The sequence below is a fragment of the Stegostoma tigrinum genome, chromosome 17, assembly GCF_030684315.1.
Source record: "Stegostoma tigrinum isolate sSteTig4 chromosome 17, sSteTig4.hap1, whole genome shotgun sequence".
NCBI lineage: Eukaryota > Metazoa > Chordata > Chondrichthyes > Orectolobiformes > Stegostomatidae > Stegostoma > Stegostoma tigrinum.
This window is the reverse complement of record NC_081370.1, coordinates 55091316-55116724: the sequence shown is the minus strand read 5'-3', so window position 1 is coordinate 55116724 and position 25409 is coordinate 55091316. Positions and strand designations below refer to the sequence as shown.

Sequence of the window (25409 nt, the reverse complement as noted above, 5' to 3'; positions counted from 1 at the left end):
AAGACTAAACTTGCTTCACTATGAGTATCTTGCAGAAACCTAATGTAAGTTGACATCTATCAGCTGTGTTATTTCCCTGTAGTCAATCTTAGGTTGTGGCTCACTAGATTTCGAGTGGTTTTGCCACAAGTTGTTCATGATTCATCCTGAGTATAATAATGCAGTAGTTACATAGAGCACAATAAATGATATAAACCATCTCCCAAGATGAACAAACCTTTGCATGATGTAACAAATTCACTGTTGTGCAGTCGGAGACGATTCCATGGCTGTGAATTTGTTTTTAACTCTTGGTAAAGAGAAATCAGAAGACTTCCTCGAAGGGTGAAGAGCAAGGACAGCAATCCAGGGATCCCTGGATGTCAAGGGATATCGAGAGTTTGATAAAGAAAAAGAAGCAAGTGTATGTTAGGTACGGCACATTGAAGACAGGAGAGGCCTTTCAAAAGTATAAAATGTATAGAGACCACTTTGAAAAAAAAAGGCTAGGAGGGCAAAGAAGGACCACAAGATATCTTTGACAGATAGGATTGAGGGATTTTATACTTGTGTGAAGAGTAAGAGAGAAGGAGTGGAGTCTATTAGAGACCAAAGGGGCAACCTGTGATGAAGCCAGTGGACATGGGTGAGATTGTAAATGAATACTTCTCAACTTTATTCACAAAGGAAAAAGATGTTGTTGCTGGGGAGTTCAATTTGGGATGATGAGGTTCTAGAACATGTTAAGATTAATAAGGTGGAGGTATTAGATGGGCATAGAGGTGTATAAAACATCAAAACCTGATGATTCTTACCCCAGACTGCTATGGGAGGCAAGGGAGGAATTTCTGAGGCTATGGCAGAGGTATTTAATCCAACACTAGCTTCAGGTGATAGAGAAATTATTGGAAAAAATCCTAAGGGAGTGGATAAATCAACTTTTGGAAAGGACAAAATTGATCAGAGATATTGACATGGAGTTTTTAGAGGGAGATCGTTCTCATTTTATTGATATTTTTGAAATGCTGACTAAATATATTGGTGAGGATACTGCATGGATGTAGTTTCCATGGACTTCAGTAAGGCTTTTGACAAGGTTCCACATGGAAGGCTGGTCCAGAAAAGTGAGATCCCATGGAATCCAAGACAGTTTGGCAAACTGGATCCAAAATTGTCTTGCAAACAGGAGGCAGAGGGTGATGGTGGACGGTTTAGTTAGTGATCGGAAGCCTGTGACCAGTGGTGTACCACAACAATTGGCACTGAGACCCTTGATATTTATTATCTATGTTAACAACTTGGATGTGAATGTCAAAGGTACAATAAGTCAGTTTGCAGATGACATGAAAAGTGGTGCTGTGGTTGATAGTGAAGAGGATGGTCTCAGACTACAGTCTGATAATGATCAGCTAGTAAATTGGGCAGGAAAATTGCAGATGGAATTTAATCAAAGGAAAGATATACACAACGAATGGTAGGTTCCTCAGTACGTACTGAGGAACAAGGAGACTTTGGCATACAAGCCCATAAATCTCTCAAGGTGTTAATGCAGTTAGACAGGGTGGTGAAGATGGTATAAGGGATATGCTTACCTTCTTTTGCCAAAGCATGGAATATAGGAAGAAGGAAATCTTGTTCTGGTTGTGTAAAACATTGACTCGGCCACAGATGTGTCCAGTTTTGGTCATCACACTATCAGAAGGAGAGAATGCAGTGGAACATCACAATGACGTTGCCTGAGAAAAGTCTCAGATCTGAGGAGAAACTGGATAAGCTGTGTTTGTTTTCCTTGTAGCAAAGGAGGGTGACGGGGATCTGATTGGGGTTATGTAAAATTGAGATTCATAAATAAAGTAAATTGTGAGAATCATTTCCCCATGGCAGATGTGTCTAAAACCAGAAGGCACAAGTTTAAGGGGTGGATTAAGTGGATTAGTCATGATCTAAGAATTAAAAACACCCAGAAGGTGTGGAAACACTGGCTGTCTTAAAGTATTTTGCAACTAATGAGGTGCTCCTGAAGGAGAGCTACTGATGTAATGGAACCAGTGCAGCAGCCAATTTACACACAGTAAAATCACCCCCAACAGCCAGATAATCATAGAATCAGAGAATCCTGTACGAGCTGTCTGAGAAGGTAGTAGGGTCAGATACCCTTGCAAAAAGTTAAGAAGCATCTGGGGAAGCATTTAAAATGCCAGGCTATAGTAGGCTATGGACCAGGTGCGCGTGATTGGAATTAGTGTAGTTTGATGTTTTTTGGTTAACATGGACAAGATGGGCTGAAGAGCCTGTTTCTATGCTCCATGTTCTATACTCATATGACACCAGTTGTGAACACTGGCTGTCTTAAAGTATTTTGCAACTAATGAGGTGCTCCTGAAGGAGAGCTACTGATGTAATGGAACCAATGCAGCAGCCAATTTACACACAGCAAACTCACCCCCAACAGCCAGATAATCATAGAATCAGAGAATCCTGTATAATCTGCTTGTATTTTTTTAAATGCACGCACGATATGTGGGCATCTCTAGCTGTGCAGCATTTATTGCCCATTAAGAATTATGCAGAGGGCAGCTAAGAGTCAACTGCATTGCTATGAGTCTGGAGTCAGATGTAGGCCCAGACCAGGTAAAGATGAAAGATTTCCTTCCCTGATGGACATTAGTGAACCAGATGGGGTTCACCAGATTCTGGTGAACCAGAACCCCAACAATCGACAGTGGTTTCGTGATTGTCATAAGACCCTTAATTCCAGGTTTGTTTTGTTGAATTCAGATTCCACCATCTGCCATGGTGAGATTTGAACCTGGGTCCCCTGAACATTAAAAACCAAAAGAACTGCAGATGCTGTACATCAGGAAGAAAAACAAAGTTGCTGGAAAACCTCAGCAGGTCTGGCAGCATCTGTGAAGGAGAAAACCGAGTTAACGTTTCCAGCAACCTTGTTTTTGCCCCCAGAAAATTAGCTGAGTTTCTGGATAAATAGCCCAGCTATAATGCCCCTGTGCCATTGTCTCCTCTTTCTATGCAATGTTGACTGAGAGATAACTGTTAACCAGGATACCAGGAATAAGTGCACTGCTGATCTTCAAAATCGCTCAATACATTCCCAGTATAGTGTCTCATGTGAGAAACAGGACCTATAGAAGGGCAGCACATTTTCAGTACTGCATTGGAGTCGGCTCTGGTGCTCAAGCTCTGGACTTGGAACCTGGAGCGTTACGTTTCTGAGGCAAGAGCCCTATCAACTATGCCAAAGCTGACCCATGTATGAAGTATATATCTGCTCACCAGCACCAACAGTAAAAGACACAGCATTTTTCAGAGTAATTCAGCAGCTTTCCTGCTCTTTTCTTCCATTGGATTTAGATTCTGCTTGTGCTGGCGGCAGTCTTTGGTGTGGTGGTGTATCGCCTTGTGACGATGGAGATATTCTCTACTTTCCAGTGGGATTTTGTGAAGAAGCACTGGCAGTTTGTCACAGCAGGAACTGGCGTCTGCATCAACTTCATCATCATCATGTCTTTAAACGTGGTGAGTGCAGCCTCCACCCCCCACCCAAAGCCCCATCCTCGTCCACAACTCCACCACCGCAACCCAACCACTCGCTGTTACTGGTGGTGGGTCAGAAGGAGAAGCTTGTGGACATCAGCAAAAGTACAGCTTTTCCAATGTGTTTAGGGAGTTTTAGATAAAAATCCTACTTCGACTCTGAGAATCAACCAAGAGCAAGATACAAGGCTTGTGGAGGAAATTAAACAAGTGGAGATATAGTTGGCTGAAAGATTCAGACAGTTTAAATTCAGCACAATGGCTGATTCTTAACATTGCTCGGGATTGAGCTGCAGATCCCAATTGCTTCATGTTAGCCTGTTGATGAATAGAGTAAGACAGATCAGTTTAATGTCGACAGAGTGCTACTTCACACCTGTACATTCAATAATCCACCAAAAGAAACTGCATTACAGTTTTATGAAGAAGGAAATTTATTTTCACAAATAATAACATACATTGTTTAAGGATTTATTCAGTTAAATATTTGACTTTCTACTTTTTTTTAAGGTTTATGAAAAGGTTGCGTATCTGCTGACAAATTGGGGTAAGTAAATGCTTCTGAATAATGAATAATAAAATGCATTAAATATCAAACATCATGGAGCAGACATTTAAAGTGAGGGGAGGAAGTTTAAAGGAGATGTGCAAGGCAAGACAACAAGGTGTAGAGCTGGATGAACACAGCAGGCCAAGCAGCATCAGAGGAACAGGAAAGCTGATGCTTCAGTCCAGTCCTGAAACGTCAGCTTTCCAGCTCCTCTGATGCTGCTTGGCCTGCTGTGTTTATCCAGCTCTACCCCTTGTTATCTCAGATTCTCCAGCATCGGCTGTTCCCTCTGTCTCTGTGCGAGGCAAGTTTTTTGTTTACACAGTGGGTGGTAGGTGCCTGGAATGTGCTGCTGGTGGGTTTTAAACAAAATCACTGTTTAAGCGGCTTTTAGACTGACATACAAACAGGCATAAAATAGGGGCTATGGACCGTGTTCAGGCAGATGGTACTGGTTTACAATGCATTATGGTTAGCACAGACATGGTGGGACGAAGGGCCTGTTCCTATCCTATACTGTTCTAAGGTCATAGCTCATCCTTTGAATGATTTAACTTATGAACGCATAAAATGCCTTCATTTCATCAAATATAAGAATAGCCAATTGAATGTAATTGTCTTTCAGCTTTATTGGGAATAAAACCAAACATATGTGTAGACCTACAAAAAAGTATATTTCTTAGCATAAGTGTTACTTTGAAAAGTAAACTTGAATTTGAATTTGTTTTGGCTAAATGTTTACAAGACCCTTTATTCACTGTAAATGTCAACCACAGAGAGTTAAAAACATCTCTTCTTCAGGAAAGGGTTCAGAAAAAATTTACAAGGATGTTGCCACAGTTGGAGGGTTTGAGCTGTAGGGAGAAGCTGAATCGACTGGGGTTATATTCCCTGGAGCGCCAGAGGCTGAGGGGTGACCTTGTAGAGGTTTATAAAATCATGAGGAGCATGGATAAGGTGAATAACCAAGATCTTTTTCCCAGGGTAGGGGAGTCCAAAAATAGAGGGTAACAAAGTGTGGAGCTGGATGAACACAGCAGGCCAAACAGCATCTCAGGAGCACAAAAGCTGACGTTTCGGGCCTAGACCCTTCTTTTGTGCTCCTGAGATGCAGCTTGGCCTGCTGTATTCATCCAGCTCCACACTTTGTTATCTTGGATTCTCCAGCATCTGCAGTTCCCATTATCGCCAAAAATAGAGGGCACAGGTTTAAGGTAAGAGGGGAAAGACTTAAAATGGACCCAAGAGACGACACTTTCACAGAGATGGCAATATGTATATGGAATGAACTGCCAGAGGAAGTTGTGGAGGCTCGTACAATTACAACATTTAACAGGCATCTGGATAGCTGCATGAATAAGGATAGTTTCGAGGGAGATTGGCCAAATGCTGGCAAATGGGACTAATAAATTTAGGATATCTGGTCAGCATGGACGAGTTGGACCAAAGGGTCTGTTTCCGTGCTGTTCAACTGTACGACTCTATGACATCCCTTCATTTTTATTCTATAACTTACCTAGACATTATCTATTGTTGCAGAACATCCCCGCACAGAGTCTGAATGGGAGAATAGCTTTGCTCTAAAAATGTTTCTCTTCCAATTTGTCAACCTTAATAGTTCTATCTTCTACATTGCTTTCTTCCTTGGCAGGTGAGTGGCATTTTAGACTTTGGACAAGATTCCAATTTGTGATTTATCCTCAGTCGTACACAAATGCATAATAAATAAATCACTGTCAGTCAATACATACTTTTCAGCCATAAATATTTAATTTCTGATGCACAGTTTCGAGGTGCAAAACCACTGATTTTGATTTACAGTGAAGTCTGGTTTGTTTTAAGTTTGGTAGATAAAGTTACTGAAGTGTTTATTGTAACCATTGATCCCTTCCAATAAACGCTCCCTCACATTGTGGTAAACAAATAATAGACTGACCTTAGAGACCAGGCATTTTGAACAATCTTGAGAATGGGACGTGGAATCCCAGCCTCCCGTCACATCATGCTTTTGCCCATAACTACCATGAGGTTATGATCCGGGCCTTTTGAGGCCTTTAAGTCATCAGCTTTAACCCATAGAGCTGGAGTGTTCATCGCATATTAATTTTCATTGATTGAGTTTTAGGACTTTTCCAATTTCACAATCTCATTCATTTCCAAAGTTTTCTGAGGAAGGAAATCCAGGGTTCTTGCTTTGCATAATAAATTACACAGTCACAGTTGTAAATTGCTGCAATGATTAACATTCTGGCTGAGCTGCAGTTGATCAAAGTAAGGTCAGTCGGGACCCGTGAGTGTTTGACCAGCTCGCTGCATTAAATAATTTAATGTCGTAGTGGGAAGCACAATGCAGCTGAGTCATCAGGAGAGTAGTCTAAAGATATAACTCTGCTATCTGGTTACAAACCTGTCTGACTGAACTCCTCCTGATCTGGTCCAAATGTTGTTGAAAGTGGTTTATGTTAGGCACATGAGTAAAGGACAAAATCCTGTGGGATTTACAAATAGAGCTATAGAATTTAATAAACACAGGGTCATGGTGTCGGCAGTGCAGAATTGCAACACCAGGTTTGTGAAACATGGGAGATGGTGTTACTGAATTGTTCATTGGAGACTCTCTCTTAATGACCACATTAGCGTGGGCAGGCACTTCTCAACATTTTCTCAATGATCTGTCAGTCAGGCTGCATCATGCACTAAAAATGTAAAGTTGGTAAAAAGTATGACACATCCCAGAGAAATCCATTTATCCTCCCCATTTCTGCCTTGTTCCGTAACCTCCACCACTTCATTTCCATAAGTGAACCTGTTCTAGACTTGCCCGCTGAGCCAGTGTGTTTGGGTCAGATGTTTCATTGCCCTGCTACGCAACATCGTCAGTGCGCCTCCAGTGAAGTGTTGGTGTTCTGTCCCACTTGTTATTTAAATGCCTCGATTTGCTAGGGTGGTTGGCATTATTCCTGGTCCTGTTTTTCAGTGGTTTGTATATCAGGTCCAGCTCAGTGTATTGTTGATGGAGTTCCGGTTGGAAAGCCAGGCCTCCAGGAATTCCCTGGCATGTATCTTGTTTGATTTGTGCTACTATGGATGTGTTGTCCCAGTCGAATTTGTGTCCTTCTTTGTCCCAGTTGAATTTAGACCAATGAGAATTGGTCGTGTCTCTTGGTGGCTAGCTGGTGTTCGTGTATCCTTATTGTCTGTTTTCTTCCAGTTTGGTCTATGGAATATTTCTCATAGTCATTGCATGGTATTTTGTACATTGCATTAGTTTTATTGGCTGTGATTATGGGATCCTTTCCATTTGTCTGGAGCTGTCACAGGGTGGTTTTTGGTTTGTGGGCCACCCTGATACCTAGGGGTCTGTGTAGTCTTGTGGTCATCTCTGATATATCTCTGTACAGTAAGGTGATGAGTGTGTCTGGCTGTTTTGTTAGGTCTTCTTGTTGCGGTCTGTCACAGAGGTAATGGCAGATGGTGCTTTCTGGGCATCCATTCCTTTTAAAAACTCCGTAAAAGTGTTCCTATTCTACTTTGCGCAATTCCGGATTGCTACAGTGTGTTGTTGCCCATTTGAATAATGTCCTGATGCAGTTCCATTTATGGGTGTTGGGTTGGTACTTAATAATTAAGTATCTGATCTGAATGGCTGGTTTGTCTGTATACTCCAGTTTGGAGTTTCCCATTGTGCCTAGGAAGGGGAATTCATTATTGTTCTCTTCTTCTTTTGTGAATTTTATTCCAGTGAGGATGTTGTTTATGTGTCGGTGGGTTTCTTCTAGTCTTGTGTGTTTGATAATCACGAAGGTAATCACTTTTCTTTGTTCTAAATTTCAGCGAGTACAACCCCAACCAACTCAACCTCTCCTCATGAGATAGTCCCTCCATGCCTGGTGTCAGCCTAGTGAACCTTCTCTGGACTATCTCTAATGTCAGTATATTTTTCCTTATATAAAGGGACCAAAACTGATCACAGTTATTCCAGGTGGTCTCTTAAGAGTAAATTTAATTTCCGACTCTCCTTCTTGGGCAGTTCCTCAAACAATGGATGGCACTCACTTTACAGATCTGTTTTTGGATGCAGCTCAGTTTTTGTTGCTGGAGGTGTAAGTACATGAGTAAGCAAATGCTGCTGTAGTTTGATTCATACAGGACTGATGGACCACACCTGGAGAACTGCATGGAGTGTCCTTCCCAATGGAGAATATGTCTGCCTTGGAGAGGCTGCAGTGAAGTTTTGAGATAATGATGTTGTCTGTGAGGAGAGGTTGCATTCAATGGGCTTATATTCTCAGTGTTTTAGAAAGCTGAGAGATAATCTCATTGAAACATACAGGTTTCTGAAAAGAACAAAAGCTAAGTTGCTGGAAAAGTTCAGCAGGTCTGACAGCATCCGTGAAGGAGAAAACAGAGTTAATGTTTAATTTCTCCTTCACAGATGCTGCCAAACCTACTGAGCTTTTCCATCAACTTTGTTTTTGTTCCCGATTTGCAGCATCCGCAGTTCTTTTGTTGTTTTTTATTTAGGATTCTGAAAGGGTTTGCAAAAATAGTAAGCGGCTTTCTCTCCAGGCTGGAGAATCTAAAGCCAGAGTTTGTAATGTCAGCTGATGAGGTTTGGCCATTGCAATGGGATTTTCTGAGGGTTGTGAATTTTCAGTGTTCTTCACACCAGAAGCTGCAGCTGTTCACTTGTTGGATATATTCAAGAGTTGAATGAGACTTTTAGACACTGAGTGAATGATAAGGTAGGAAATTGGAAGGATATCAGCTTTAATTTGAATGAATTGCTTGTGTTATTGGGGAGTATTAAAACAAGATATTAGGGTAACCGGATCCTGAGGGGTGCCTTAAGTTGGAAGCAAGTTTTATTTTATTCATTCACAGGATGAGGACATCTCTGGCTAGGCCAACATTTATTGCCCATCCTTAATTGCCCACAGGACAGTAGAGATGCAACCTCATTGTTGTGGGTCTGGAGTCACATATAGACCAGACCAGGTAAGGATGGCAGTTTCCTTCCCTAAAGGGCATTAGTGAACCTGACAATTGTTTCCTACAATTGGCAATAAATTCATGGTTATTAGGCTCTTAATTCCAGAATTGAATTCAAATTCCACCATCTTCCATGGCAGGATTCAAACCCAGGTCCCAGAACATTATTTTGGTCTCTAGAGTGACAGTCCAGTGATGATACCACTAGGCCCTAACCTCCCCTCCAGTGAAGCTAGTAGCAGGAAGTAGAAAAGTGTTAAGTGAGAAAGTATAGAAGACAGGTGAAACAAAGGTGAGCATTGGTGAAGATTAGAATGGGGAAATAAAGACTTTAGCAGCAAAGTGAATGAATAAAAGATATCAAGAAAAGAAAGTTGGGAGAATCTAATTACAATTACATAAACATGGCACAGTGAACTGAATATCCAAGGATGTGTACCGTTTGGAAAGGACAGGCAGAAAGCAAAACCGCACTGACAATGTTACCTAAGAGGGTGACATAATGTCTGCAACTAAACACACCAGCTCGGCGAGCAAATCTACAACCTCATCCACAACGCCAGCTACAAATCTTGTCAAAAACTGTAGGTGAACCTGTTCCCCAGATCATTCAATTTCACCATGGTAAGCGATAGCTTAGTAGTATTATCGCTGGGCTGTTAATCCAGAGACCCAGGTAATGGTCTGGGGATCTGGGTTCAAATCCTGCCATGGCAGATGGTGGAATTTGAATTCAATAAGATATCAACAATTAAGAATATAATGATGACCGTGAATCTATTGTCAATTCTTGGGGAAAAACCCACCTGGTTCACTAATCAGGATACTACCATCCTTATCTGGTCAGGCCTACATGTGACATCAGACCCACAGCAATATGATTGACTGTTGACTGCCCTCTTGAGTAATAAATGCTGTTATCCCCATCCACACCCAGGCCTTTACTGTTTTAATGTTGGATGTGTTGGTGATAATGAGGGAGAATGTGTCGTTTGGTTTAAATTGGATTGCATATTTCTCCTTAGTAATCCAGTATAAAGGAATTCTTGACAGTGTGTTTGTGATCAAAGTGTACAAAGGAGTAATGCATGCTGCCTCCGTTCATTATAATTTCTTTACTCTCAGGATTGATGGCTTTGTGTAATGACTTGTCAAGCATTCAAATAAAAAGAAAAATTGATTTTGTGACATTCAAATGACATTTGCATGCCTCAAAGGACCACATCCTGACTGCTACATCTTCTGAGCGGATGCTGGACATCTCTTCAAGGGTCACAGATGGGAAAGGTGTAGATGAACCACACTGCTGGCTTGATGTTAGACTATTAGCAGATATGCGATATGTCACGTGTTTTCAGCCTTATGAAAGTGATAGTTCAGAGGGGTGACTGAAGTTGCCAGCCTCATTGAGCTTGACCTGTGTTGCATACCTGCTTGCTTGCTTCCCTGTGTCTGATTCCTGTACAAACACACTAGCACTCACTCTCTCTCTCTCACTCTCACACACACACAACCACCCCTGGGTTCAATTCCAGCCTTGGGAGAATGCCCGAGTGGAGTTTGCACGTTCTCCTCACGCATGGGTGCTCTGGTTATCTCCCACAGTCCAATGAGGTACAGGTTAGGGTGGATTAGCCATGCTAAATTATCCATAGTGTCCAGGGATGTGCAAGCTAGGTGGATTGACCATGCTAAATGGGGGGGCTTTATGAGGATAGGGTAGGGTGTTGGGTATGGGTGAGATGTTCTTCAGAGGGCCAGTGCAGATTCGATAGGCCAAATTGTCTGTCTCCCACACTATAAGGATTCTGTGATCTTGTTGAATGGTGGAACACTGTTGAGGGATCAACTGGCCCTTTCCTGTATCCAATTTCCCCTTACACCAAAAGATGCCTTTACAGCATTTGCCTGGTTTCTCCACCACTTCCATACAAAATCTCAGCATTCCCACATTGCAAACCGATTAGATAAACATCACTGATGTCTTGAATAGTGGAACCAAGAATAAAAATGCCCACGTATTTGGACAGTTTGTATAAATAGAATATTTATTAACTTCATTCAAGAACATCTAGCAGACCAAATTGTTACTGATCTGATGGCGATCAAATGTTTTCATTCCCTTTTGGTGAATAGCACACCCTAGGAAAGAAGGACCTTTATTGTTTTAATGTTGGATGTGTTTGTGATAATGAGGGAGAATGTGTCGTTTGGTGTACATTGGACTGCACATTTCTCCTCAGTAATCCAGTATAAAGGAAGTCCTGACAGTGTGTTTGTGATCAAAGTGTACAAAGGAGTAATGCATGCTGCCTCCGTTCATTATAATTCCTTTACTCTCAGGATTGATGGCTTTGTATAATGACTTGGCAAGCATTCAGATAAAAAGAAAAATTGATTTTGTGGCATTCAAATGACAGTTGCATGCCTCAAAGGGCAATGCAACAAACTGATGAGCAGAATGTCCTTTTGCTCACTATTGCCTTTTTAGTTGTTATTGAATGAGTGTAGAAACATTGATGCTCCCACGCAATCCATTTGTTAATCTTTTGTTTTAAGATCTCTGTTCTTAAGTCATTGGTTGTCCATCTTTACTCCATTAAGTCCAGGTTACTATTGGTCACAATTTTTTTTTGTTTTATTCATTCCTGGGATGTCGGTACCACTGGCAAGGCCTGGATTTATTGCCAATCCCTAATTGCCCCAGAGGGCAGTGAAGTGTCATATGTGGCGATGGAGTCACATGTACACCAGACCGGGCAAGGATGGCAGATTTCCTACCCCAAAGGGAACCAGATGGGTTTTTATTTCCCCAACAAACGACAATCATCATAACGCTGTTAATTCCAGACTTTCATTTTACAATCTGCCACAACAGGATTCAAACTGTGTTCCTAGAAGACTGCCTGGGTCTCTGGATTAATAGCCCGGTGATAATGCCACGAGGTCATCACTTCCCTGTTGACTGTAATATTGCATTCGCCCTCGAATTAAACATACAACACGGAATTAGTGGACACAGTCGATATGTTGATTCACTTCTGACCAATGCTGCTCTAAAATCCTCTTCTGTGTTGATCAGATTTGCAGGTCGGCCAGGTGCTTATGCCAAGCTGTTTAAGAGATGGAGGCTGGAAGAGGTACTAATCTGTCACCTTTGTTTTATTGCTTGATGTGCTATAGTTGTGTTCACCACTTTCAAATCCCAAACACAGTGCCAGAGAGAAAAAAAAATGCTACAGCACAGAGCAGTTAATGAGCAGTTAATGGAAAGATTGAAGAAAAATGTGCTCATTTCCCCTTGACCTTTCAGCAATATTTTTCAATAATATTGGCGTTACATAATATTGCTCTATAATAATCGTGGTGTATTACATGCAGATGCTATAGTATCTGTATTCATTTTGATGTCAGTTGTTGTTTTATGGGAGCTGGACGTGTCTGATTTTCAGAGTTCAAGTGTTTGAAACAAATGCAACAGCTAACATCTTACTTGTTGTGAATGTGTGGCATTGTGAGTTAAATGATTTTCCCAATGCCACAATGCTGATGTGAAGGAGATGTGCAAAGGATCACCATTCCTTTTATTAGAATGTGGGAACAAAGAACAATGCAGCACAGGAACAGGCCCTTCAGCCCTATCAGTCTGCATCGACACATTTTGCCCTTCCATATTAAAACTGTCTTCACTTGCAGGATCTGCGACCCTCTATTCCCTTTCTATTCATGTATTTGTCCAGGTGCTTCTTAAATGCTGCTATTGTGTCTGATTCCACCACCTCCTCTGGCAGCATGTACCAGGCACTCCCCCACCCAAGAAACTTGCCTCACACATCCCTTTAAAATTGCTCCCCCCCACCCCAACTGCCGCACCTTGAACCTGTGTCCCCTGGTAATTGACCCTTCCACCCTCGGAAAATGGCCTCATACTTTCCACTCTAGCCATGCCATTCACAAGCTTAAAAACTTTGATTGGGTTGCCCCCTCAACCTCCTGCATTCCAGTGAAACAAGTGCAATTTCAGTCCCAATTTAATCAAATATTTCATCTTAATCTCTCTGTTACAAGCATTGGGCTTAAATATTGACTCCCTAATTTGATGCATTTTTTCTGTGTAAGCACATGTTCATTAAGGCACTCTTGTCACTGCTGTCCATTTGTAGCTCCTTTTACCAGAAGAATCCTTTTTATTAATGTATGAAATGCAACATCGCTGGCTGGGCCAGCGTTTATTACCCATCCCTTATTGCCCTTGAGAAAGTGGAGTTAAGGTACCTTGAATGTCTGCAGTCCATTCAATGTAAGTAGATGCACAAAGTTGTGAGAAAGGGATTTCCAGAATTTTGACCCAGTAACACTGAAAGAAACATGATGTGATCCCAAGTCCAGATGGTGAGTGACTTGGAGGGGAGTTTGTAGGTGGTGGTGTACCGAAGTATCTGATGTCCTTGGCCCTTCTCGATGGTAGGGTTTATGGGTTTGGAAAGTGCTGCCTGCTGAACTTTGGTGAATTTCTGCAGTGAATTCTGTAGACAGTACACACTGCTGCTACTGAGCATCGGCGGTAGAAGGAGGGGATGTTTGTGGATGTGGTCGACTTGGCTGCTTTGACCTGGATGGTGTCAAGCTTCTTGTGTTGTTGGAGCTGCAGCCATCTGGGCAAGTGGGGAATATTCCATCACACTCCTGACTTGTGTCTTGTAGATGGCAGGCTGGCTTTAGGTCACAGGAGGTGAGTTACTTGCAGCAGTAGCCCCACCTTTTGCTGACATGCTATGCCACAATCATCTGCCTGTCTCATTTTGTCACATTTTCTGCAGCTTATCTGCAACTGCCTGGTGACATCTACCAGCCAACTATGCTTCGATTTACCCTCCTGTCTCTCTTGTTCCATTTTCTCCTCCCGAAGGGATCTCAGTAGCCATTCAGCAATGGCAAAATATATTTCCTTTGGTGGATGTCTCTTTTCACAGATCCTTTTGCCTTTGCAATTTCAAGCACCTCTTCAGTTATCTTGCACTGTGTATAGAGAAATTTAAGTAAACATCGCAGCATTCAGATTTCAAAGGCTTCTAGCTTCTTCCATAGATCTTCAAATATTGTCCAGATTTCAGAGGCATACAGAAAAGCGGATAGGATGTAGGATTTTGTGTTTTTCTTCCTTGCTGCAATTTTCTCATTGTGAACATATCCTGGGGAAACATTCAGAGAGCTGCTTGGAGAAATAAATTATGCTTGAAATTTTGTAGTTGGTTTGACTGTAAACCTAGCATCCTATATGTCATGCGTGCATTTATTGCTTCTATATACTTTACACAGATATGTAATCTGATAAATATTTGCTTTTATTTGACACAGTGTCATCCCAGTGGCTGTTTGATTGACCTGTGCATGCAGATGGGCATCATCATGGTCCTGAAGCAAATGTGGAATAACTTTATGGAGCTTGGCTACCCGTAAGATTTTCATTTTCATTCTCGGCTGGGAAACCAATTAAGATGAATTCCATGTAACACTGAGCACTTACTTCCCTTTGTTTTGCATCCCAATTGCTCCATTTAGAAAATGATTTATCTTGTCAGCCATAAAATCTCGATTGATGTGAATTAGAATCACTCACTTCAGGATCAGTTTTCTTTAAAAAATATCACATTCCTGACTGCATTTAAAGCTCACATTACATTCAAAGTTAGATGATTCAGATGACCCTAATTTTTATTGAACACTTCTGCCTCTCAAATCTCCAGTCCAAAAATCCTCCAAATCAGGGGAAAATTAGTCAGTTAAAATGTCAGTTTCACTCCCCCCACACACACTACCACTTTGCAATGTCACTTCCTATCCAAACAGGAGAGAAAGACACAAGGGGAAACAAAGCAATGACCTTTTTGACATTTGAGGACCAGGTCTCATAATGTTATCGTGCTCCAGCAACAGCTCTTTCTGCCGGTATTGGACAGAGAGTGCAGGAAAGAGTCACAGGAGCATTTATCTGCATCATTTGGAGAAACTGGCTGCTTTTCTTGAGAGGGAGCGAAGGTCAAGGGGAGACTTGATTGAGTTCCTCAAAATCATGAGGGGCCTAGACAATATAGGTAGGGAGAAACTCTTCCCATTGACAGAAGAGGCAAGAATCAGAGGTCAGTGACCTCATATGAATGGTGAAATGTTCAAAATCGACTCGAGGGAAAATCTTTTTATCCAGCGACTGGTTAGGATCTGGAATACACTGCCTTAGAGTGTGGCGCAAGGTGATCCAATCATGATTTTCAAAATGGTATTAGATCATTACCTTTTTTTTTCTCATTAATAGGATGTGAGTGTTGGCTGCACCAGCATTTATTGCCCATTCCCTAATTGCCCAGAGGGCAACTTAAGTGTCAGCCACATTACTGTGGGTCTGGAGCCACATGTAGGCCAGACCAGGTAGGGATGGCAGTTTCCTTCCCTCAAGGACATTTGTGAACAAATGTTTTTTTTTTCGTCAACAATCAACTAGATTCATGGTCAATATTAGACTTTTTTTTCCCCAAAAAAGGTGAATTCAGGCTCCGCCATCTGCAAGGGTAGGATCTGAGCCTGGGTCACCAGGATGTTGCTTGGGTTTCCCCTTGAGTAATGGTCTCATGATAATACCAGTCAGCCATTGCCTCCCCTGTAATTGTTGCGATGGAAAAGGTTTAAAGAGCAATAGGACAAAAAAAAAACTGGGCATGGAATATGATCAGTTGGTAGTGGTAACATAATGATCATGTCACTGGATTAATGGACTAGAAACCCAGACTATTGTTCTGTGGGCACGGGTTTGACACCCTCCTGGCCACCAAGGAAATTTAAAATCAATAAAAATCTACAATTAAATGCTAGCCTATTGTGACATGTAACTATTTTCCTGAAAAACACATTGAGTTCACTTATGCCCTACCTTTGGGGAAAGAATCTACTGATCTACACAAAAAGTTTCATGGTAGGGCCCTGGGGAGTGTTGTCAAAGAGACCCAGGGGTTCCAGTACATTGTTCCTTGAAAGTTGTGTCACAGGGTGGTAAAGAAAGCATTTGGCATGCTCATCTTCATTGCTCAGACCATTCAGTGTAGGAGTTGTGACGTCATGTTGAGGTTGTACAGGACATTGAAAAGGTCACTTCAGAAGTACTGTGTACAATTTTGGTCACAGTGCTGTAGGAAGGTTATTATTAAATTGGAGAGCGTGCAGAAAAGATTGATGAGGATGTTACCAGGACTGAAGGGTTTGAGTTATGAGGATAGGCTGGGACTTTTTTTCACTGGAGCATAAGAGGTAGACGGGTGACCTTATACAGTTTTATAAAATCATGTGGGGCATAGGTAAGGTGAATAGCGAAAGTCTTTTCCCTAGGTTGGGGGAGTTCAAAACTAGAGACCATAATTTTAAGGTGAGTGGAGAAAGATTTAAAAGGGACCTGAGGGGCAACTCTTTCACACAGTGAGTGGTTCGTCTGTGGAATGAACTGCCAGGGGAAGGGGTAGATGCAGATACAGTTACATCATTTAAAAGAACTTTGGATAATTACATGAATACGAAAGGTTTAGAGGGATATGGGCCAAATGCAGGCAAGTGGGACTAGATTAGTTTTGGGAAACTTGGTCCACACAGACAAGTCAGTCCAAAGGGTCTGTTTCCATGCTGTATGACTGTATAACTGCGTAACTTTTTAGGTAAGTTGGAACCATCCAAAGCCTCTGACTCTGGCTCGGAGCTAGGGGCTTGCTCGGATGGTGCCAGATGCCGGGTAATGGCCCATCGGATGTTTCAAGTTCCTGGACAATTCACAAGGAGCCAGGCCCACCAGAACATCCCCAGCAGGAGGCTCTGAGCTGTAAAGAGGCTAATGTTACTTCAACTTAACATATCAACAGCACTCCCTTGAATTTTCTTACCAGCTGCGTGCGCACCTGAGGCCCACGCATAGCAGTGAAATCCCGGACCACCATGCCAACACTGATCACCATGTGTGGAAGATCGAGACTTTGCATGTGGCATCAGTGCCATCACTGACATAATCTTCAATCTCTAAACCACAATATTATCCAATATAATAAGACAAACTTATTACCTTCTGGGCACATTTCTCTGGCCCGCATATGAGGCAGGGCAGTACATGCATCATCTGAACTTTCCCAGGAAAGTGCCTAGAGAACTGTGCAAAGTGCCAGAGACCTGGGTTCAATTTCAGGTTCGGGTGACCGTCTGGAGTCTGCGTGCTATCCCTGTGTCTCAGGCGGTTTCTTCTCAAATCCAAAGATGGGAAGGTTAGGTGGATTGGCCATGTTAATTACCCTTGTAGTGTTCACCTTAACATATGAGGAGCATTTGAGGACTCTGGGACAATACTTATTGGAGTTTAAAAGGATATGGGAGGGATCTCAATGAAACTTTCAGAATACTGAATGGCCTGGACAGAGTGGATGTTGGGAAAAAGCTTCCAGTGATAGGAGAGTCAAGGACCAAAGGGGACAGCCTGAGAGTAAAGGGAAGACCATTTGAAAAGGAGAAACGTCTTCAGCCAGAGATTGGTGAATCTATGGAATTCTCTGCCACAGAAGGCTGTGGAGGCCAGGTCACTGAGTACATTTAAGACTGAGGTAGATAGGTTCTCGATTATCAAGGGAATCAAGGGTTATGGGGAGAAAGCGGGAGAATGGGGTTGAGGAACTTATTGGCCATGATTGAATGGTGGAGCAGACACGATGGGCCGAATGGCCTAATTTGTGCTCCTATGTTTTATGGTCTTCTGGTCTTGTTAATGAATAGGTAGGTGGGTCAGCCATGGAAAATGCAGGGTTACAGGGATGGGGTAGGGGGTCAAGTCTGGCTGGGATGTTTTTCGGAGGCTTGGTGCAGACTCAATGGACCAAATGACCTCTTTGTGCACTGTAGGGATTCTATGAGTCTATCAATCAGGAGGTGACCTCATGCAACTACACCTGTAGCCTTTTAAAGATAGGCAAATGGATTTAGTCTTCAATTTCAGACACCAGGCATAGAAACAAAGAAAAGAGGAGTAGGAGTAAAGGATGGACAATCCCTTCAACTTCCCAATGCATGGGCCTGTCAATGTCCACTTTGGCCAGGCCAGACCCAGGAGCAGTGTTGGCCTCCCCATTCTCTACCCTGTACATGTTCCTAGAATCAGAAACAAGGGGCTAAAGTGCAAACAGAACTTGAGGCACAGCTCCCATGAAAACAGGACCTACAAGTCCACACACAACCAAGTTGGACGTGGCACATGGACTCCTCAAAGCTGCAGAAAAGGACAAGGGACCTCAGGGGGTTCATGAACCATCATAATGTATTGCCTCATGGGATTGTTAGGTGTAACACCGTACATGCCAAACCCCTAAGGGGAAGGATGAGAGCATCTACCCAGGGATTTTTGGTGACATCCAGATGCCAGAATGAAGCAGTGCTGAGGGATCTTTTATGTGCATCTTGGAAGGATTGTTGATTCTTGGCTTCAGCTTCCTCAGCTTAAAATTTTGTCAGAAAGGCAGCACCTCTCCTGCAGGGACAGTGGTGATTTTTCCCTTCAATTCCTGTGTCAGGATTTAAACCCACAGCATTCTAAGCCAGAAGTCACAGTGTTCCTAACTGAGCTATGGTTTGACAGTGTTAGTAGTGCAGACGTTAAATCAGGAAGTGCATGATCTGGAATAATATATTTGCTTCAATAGAACAGAGTAAATTTAATTTACGTCCAATGCATTTCATGATGCAAGCTATGTGCCAACAGTGGCAAAATATTTAATTCTCATCATTAATGATTGTCAAATGGATATGTTAAAAATGATCACCTTCTGTTAAATTGTTAAATGAAGGAAAACTGAAGATCATGGAGTAAATAGGTTACAAACACCAATAGCAATTCTTAGTTCTTAAATGGTGCAGCTCCAACTTCCTTGCAAAGTCTGCCATTTAGTGGTAAGAAGTGGTATTGGTGTTGGTTTCACTGAACTTGCAGTAAAAACATTGACTCAACCCTTTTACATTTTCCACATTCAACGCAATCAAGTTTACCCAGAGAGACACAGTCTAATTTTACTTTCATTTCATGCCTGGAAGATATGATACAATGAAGCTCCAAGGTGTGAATTTGCTTGTGATTTTCTGAATGCAGTTTTGGTTTATCTGCATTTGGATTCAGTTCATGCTCGCCTGCTTATGTATTAACTAAAATGCTGCAAATGCTGGAGATTGGGAATAAGAAGAAAGAAGAATCATACTGGACTTGAAAGGCTAACTCTGTTACTCTGTCTATGGATGCTGCCAGACTTGCTGAGTTTCTCCAGCACTCTGTGTTTTATGTGCGGAACACTCTAATGTGCTAACACAACTTTGTTGAATGTACGACCTTGTATTTTGAATTTGCAATTTTGAAGTATATTTTCATGCCCAGTAGTATATAAAAGAGATGGGGGAAGACAGAAAATGAAAGGCTGCCAGATTCCCGTGTGATGTTAATACGCTGTAAATTTGTGGCTGGACAGAAGCTAGTTCAGTTACTGCAGTAACTTTCTGGTCTCTTTAGACTGTTGCAGAATTGGTGGTCACGTCGGAAAGTGAAGAAAGCAGGTCACAACGTGGAGAATAAAGTATATCTACCTCAGTGGGAAAAGGATTGGAATCTACAGCCCATGAACATTCATGGCTTAATAGATGAATACCTAGAAATGGGTAAGACCCCAAAATATGATCTGTGCACTTCAATTCACCATAGCTTAATAATACTGAATAAAGAATCTCTTTTTTGTGTATTTGTTGTCTAATTTCAGTGTGTAATGTTGAACACACCCTTTATCAATTAAGCTAGCACCATGACACATCATTCTGAGAGTGTGATCTGTTGGTTTCGTGTTAAGTATGTATTTCATGGTTGATCATAGGTAGGTCACACATAGTTGTTAATCATATATCACATAAGATGTTTGTTCAAGTTCAGATCTTAGCTGGAGATTTTAGCAATGAATTGGCTTTTACAAATAAACTTGTTAAACATAATGGTTAATGTACAAAAAAAGACAACTTCCACACATGAATTATATGTGAAAGAAAAATGTGTAAAATTGAAATGCAGCGCTTCTAGAGCTACAGTTATTCAAGAACAGGGTAATTTAAAGTTTAGTTTGAATTTTATTGCACATTTACTATAACTTCCCAATAGGCTGCATTTTCCGGTATTCACTGTGTTCGTTGTAAGTTAAAATAATGTTGCATTTCCCTCAAAATGAGGTTGGATCTTGAATATATTTTACAGAACCAGTAAGAAAGTTGTTATGATCCCAATTGTTGATGTTATTACCGGATATGTCAGATCCCAGACTGAATCTTGGCTCAACAGATCATATTTTGCTCTGTTTTTTGTTTTAATGAGGTGGTCTTTCACTGGAATCCAAACACGCAATATTGCAGATTTGGTTTTAACAGAATTTTTTACACGAAAGATATTAATACAAAAGATTAATACAATATTTCAAAACATCTGGTGTGAATACAGACCAGTTAATACTAACATCCTCTTAACGTGCTCAAGCACCAGAGAGAATTCCCATGCCTATCCAATATAGGATTTAACTTAGCTCTGACTTCAACTGATAATCTGATAGCCTTTACCTGATTTATTACATAACTGAGGTTAGACACTCCCACCTTCACACAATACCTTCAAAGTTTTTAAACAAAGACATCTGGCCTGGAGCTTTTAAGATAAACCTACGCTGAGATATTTTGTTTTAAACATTCCTAAAAGACCTCCCTATTCTAGCACCAACTATTTCACATATCCAGCTTCAGCCAACACCTATGCAAAACTGCCCAGGCTGAAAGTAAAATGCCTTTGTCTAAAGTTATGATTATATCCCCTAGGCATCACCCCTAAAAAAAATTTAGAATCTTCTGTTTGAATCTTCTATCATGCATTGCACTGTTTACTGTGTTCACTCATAAACTCTCCCATTATTGAATAAAACAGGCGGCCAAATCCCAAACCCTTCAAAGTTTAATAGAACACCATTCAGCTTCATGGGCCAGGCTAGTCACTTGATATAGACCTTCTCTCTTACAAAATCCCTACACTGCGGAAAGAGGTCATTTGGCCCATCAGGTCCACACCGATCCTCCCGAGGGCATCCCACTCAGATCCACCTTCCAACTCCATCCCTGTGCCAACTGCTTTGCAGGACACCTGTGTTGTCTCCACAAAAAGACCCCAACCTTCCAGTTGCCTGTCACTTGAGCACACCACAGTGTTCCTTGACGAACATCTCTCTCTCTCGCTGGCTTACTGCAGTATGCTCCAGTGAAGCTCAGTGCAAACTCAGAGAAATAGCATCTTGTTTTCTGCTTGGGGACATCACAGACTTCAGGACTCAATATCGAGTTCAGTAATTATAGGGCCTGATTTCCTTCTTCCATGTCTACTACCCAACCCGACACCCGAGGCCCTGTTATCTCATGGGCTCTTTCAGCAGGGGCAACCCTTCTTACTTACTTATGGTCCCCATTATCAGCTTTTCTCATTCCCTGGCTTACCATCACCCATCCCTTTGTTTGCCTGACCACCTTTCTGCCACTCTGGGCTCTTGTCTCCACCTAACGTCTCAAACCTTTATCTCCTTCCTCCACCCCACTATGATACATGCATTGGAGGTGGCACAGCAAACATTCATTCAATAAGGGAGATGTCCGATAATGAGAGGATAAGTAAATTGGGCCCATATTCTCTGGAGTTTAGAAGAATGAAAGGTGATCTCATTGAAATACAATGTGATTCTGAAAGGGCTTGACAGGGTAGACACTGAGAAACTGTTTCCTTTGTTCTTTTTTGCTTACCCATTCATGGGATGTGGGTGTCACAAGGTAGGTCTGTATTATTGGCCATTCCTAATTGTCCAGAGGGCAGTTAAGAGTCAACCACATTGCTGTGGGCCTGGAGTCACATGTAGGCCAGGCCAGGTAAGGATGGCAGTCCCTTTCCTAAAGTGCATTAGAGAACCAGATAAGTTTTTCCAATAATGGACAATGGATACATGGTCATCATTAGACTTCTGGTTTTAGACCTTTATTGGATTCAAATTCCACCATCTGCCTTGGCAGGATTTGAACCTATGTCCCCAGAATCTTACTTGGGTCTCTGGATTAACAGTTCAGCGATAATACCTCCCAGCTATCAGCAGCCCTTATTAAGAAATCTAAAACATGGATAAGGGGCTGATTATTTAGGACTCAGATAAGGAGAAATTACTTCGTTCAATGGATGTGAATCCTTAGAATTCTGTATCATCAAGGATTGTGGATGCTGCATCATTGAGCATATTTCGGGCTTGTGCAGACAGACCACCGATCCCTCAGGGAATCAAGGGATACAGGTCTCAACCTGAGAAGTGGAATTGAAGCCCTCAATCAGCCATGATCCCATAACATCAAAGCAGGTTCAAGGGACTGACCGGTTTATTCCTGCCCCTGTTGCTTATGTTGTCATCGTCCATGCAAATTGCACAGTTTCATGTATTCGTTGTGTTACCAGTTGAATAATCTGTGTTCATTTTTGGTGATTTCAGCAGTGCTAATTGTGATTCTCATTTTCATCTAGTTTTACAGTTTGGCTTCACAACAATATTTGTTGCTGCCTTCCCATTGGCTCCACTCCTTGCTCTCCTAAATAACATTATTGAAATAAGGCTGGATGCTTACAAATTTGTCACACAGTGGAGACGGCCTCTACCTGCAAGAGCGACAGATATAGGTAATCCAATCAGATCCTTTGATGGTAAGGCCCCTATGTGGTAATGTGCTGCTCTCCAAGATACATAATAAATTGTTGCCTTTGTACTGTGAAGATCTGGTCGGACATCTGTATTTCTTCCTTTATGAAAGCTGCTTGTCAACTTTCCATTCGCCTTAATTCTGCCGATGTCCAAATGTGTGAATATATCAATCAAATTTGAGGAGATATTTTTTCAGTTTCGCATCTGGATGGGAAGATGTTGGTGTACTCCCTCTCTCTCCATCTATTGTTTTGGCATCCTGGTAAATTCTTTTTATCATTCCTTCTAAAATGTTTCTGAGGTATTTCACATCCTTACTAAATATCTAAATTCTCTATTTGACAACCTATTCCTGCTGCAAATTCCTACATTAACTGTGATACAAATTGTAACAAAGTTTAATGCTCAGCAGAGAAAAGCAAAAAGAGTATTGGATTTTATAAATAGAGTTTAACGAACATTAATAATTTAAATAAAAAGAACCTTTTACCACAACAATGTTAAAGGATAATGTTTAATAAATAGAAAGGCAAAATTTCAGGTGCAGCCTGTATAGGAGGAGATGGTGGTGCAGTGACAATGAGCTGGGTTAGGAATTTAAGAGGATTAGGCTACAGCTCCTGAAACATGGGTTCAAGTCCCACCAGGGCAGAAGTGGAATTTCCTTCCAAGGGACAAATTTAGAATATAAAATGTTGTGACCACATGTTAATAGTCAAAGATGCCCTTTAAGGGAAGAATTAAAACACCGCCTCTGAGTGACTGCAGACAAAATAAAGATTGACTCCTATCCACATTCAGTTCCAATCACCTCCCTAACAACTCTAGATAACCAATGCTAGTTCAGGGAGGTATTTCATAATCCACCCCTTAAAAGTAATTAGGTTATAAGTGACATATGCTGGCCCTATTGGTAACACATGTCTCTGAAGGAAAGCTAAAAGAGACTTGAAATCACAAGCTTCTGGAGCGCTGTTCCTTCATCAGGTGAAGACTTCAGGAGCAATGCTTTGAAAGCTTGTGATTTCGAATAAACTTGTTGGATTATAACCTGGTGTCATGTGACTTTTGACTATGATGCAAAATGACAGCCAGAAGCACAAGGGCAGGAGCTACGTGGATAGCTGAAAGTTCCTCTCTAAACCTCCCAGCATCCTGGTTTGGAAACTCATCACCGCTACTTCAGAGTTATTGTTTCAAAGTCCTAGAATTTGCTCCCTAACAGTTCTGTCAGTGTTCCTACACCACATTGAATGCAGTCTTACAAGAAGTCAGCTCACCACTAACCTTCTCAAGGGAAAGCTAGGGATTGGCTGTAAATACTGGCCTGGCCAGCGACACTAACATCCCCTGAACCAATAAAAGAAAAGCTCCAAAGAGAACACAACAGAAAGCTATGAACATATTTCTTGATTGCTACAAGACTTAATCTTGGCAACAGAAACTCAGAAAACTGAAAATAGGTCAAGAAACATAAGGCATTTTCTAATTCTCCCTTTTAATACTCACAAATGAAGATGTACTCAAAGGTTGCTTTCTGATTAAAGCTGCTTTGCACTGTTTTATCAAAGAGCTAGGATCAGTTGGACTAAAATGACCTGACAAAATCTGGTAAGTAATGTCTGTTGCACATTTCCAGTGAGATAGCCCAGTCAAACTGGATATGGCATTAAGTAGGAGCTATTTTAGATACTGAAGGTTATTGCTAAGGTGAAGCTGGATAAAAACTCATGGTTACTTGAGCCCATACCTTTTAGAAACTAAATGTAATTTTAAATGCAGAATAGCCTTGAACTCTACAAATGCCAATTCCTGATAAGCTCAAATGGTGGTCAATTTGTTTTTTTTTGGCTTAGACATGGAATAGACAACTGTGAATCCACAGCTTATTTGACACCGTGTTCAATTCTGCATCTTTTGTGAAAGAGAGAGAAAGGGCAAAGGTTAATGGCAGAGGCTGCCAATTGGAGCAGCTGAATTTGCTGACCCAATGAATTTTCAGCAGCCTGCATTTAAAATTCCAGTTACGTTGAAGGCAACAGGATAGATACGTGAGCAGGCTCAGAAGGCATATGGGAAACTTGCCTTTAATCAATGAATACAACAGCAAGGAAGTTATGGTGGAGCTGTGTGTCATGTTATTTAGGATGCAACTGGAGTACTGTGTGTAGTCCTGGTCTCCACAATATATAAAAGGATGTGATTGCACTTGAGAGGGTGCAAGTGGAAACTCACCAGGATCCTCCCTGGCCTGGAGTGGTTTGCCCATGAAGGGGGTTTAAAAGGAGGTTTTCCTTCAAGCAGAGATTCCTGAGAGGAGGCCTGATTAAGGTATACAAAATTATAAAAAATCATAGAAAGTGTAGAAAGTCATTGTTACAGGCGTTAATAAATAGGTGGCATACATTTAAGATAAAGGGCAGAAACTTGCTGTCTGAAAATGCAGAAGAGGCAGGAACCCTCAAGGCATGTGAGAAGAATTTAGATGATTACTTGAACCATCACAGAATACGTGGTCACAGGCCAGCAGT

The 25409-nt window shown here is 41.6% G+C and overlaps 1 protein-coding gene across 4 annotated transcripts in view; it reads left to right on the top strand.

Annotated features, from left to right (window-relative positions):
* Nucleotides 1-25409, top strand: part of ano3 (anoctamin 3) — a 511995-nt gene that overhangs the window by 437721 nt on the left and 48865 nt on the right. For 3 of the 4 annotated variants that reach the window (XM_059652166.1, XM_059652167.1, XM_059652164.1), the window contains 7 exons: nucleotides 3352-3516; nucleotides 4045-4081; nucleotides 5624-5735; nucleotides 12159-12216; nucleotides 14435-14532; nucleotides 19644-19789; nucleotides 22704-22880. In XM_059652166.1, coding sequence (XP_059508149.1) covers nucleotides 3352-3516; nucleotides 4045-4081; nucleotides 5624-5735; nucleotides 12159-12216; nucleotides 14435-14532; nucleotides 19644-19789; nucleotides 22704-22880 — 793 coding nt within the window. The remainder of the gene's footprint in view (nucleotides 1-3351; nucleotides 3517-4044; nucleotides 4082-5623; nucleotides 5736-12158; nucleotides 12217-14434; nucleotides 14533-19643; nucleotides 19790-22703; nucleotides 22881-25409) is intronic. The other variant, XM_059652165.1, reaches the window with a different exon arrangement.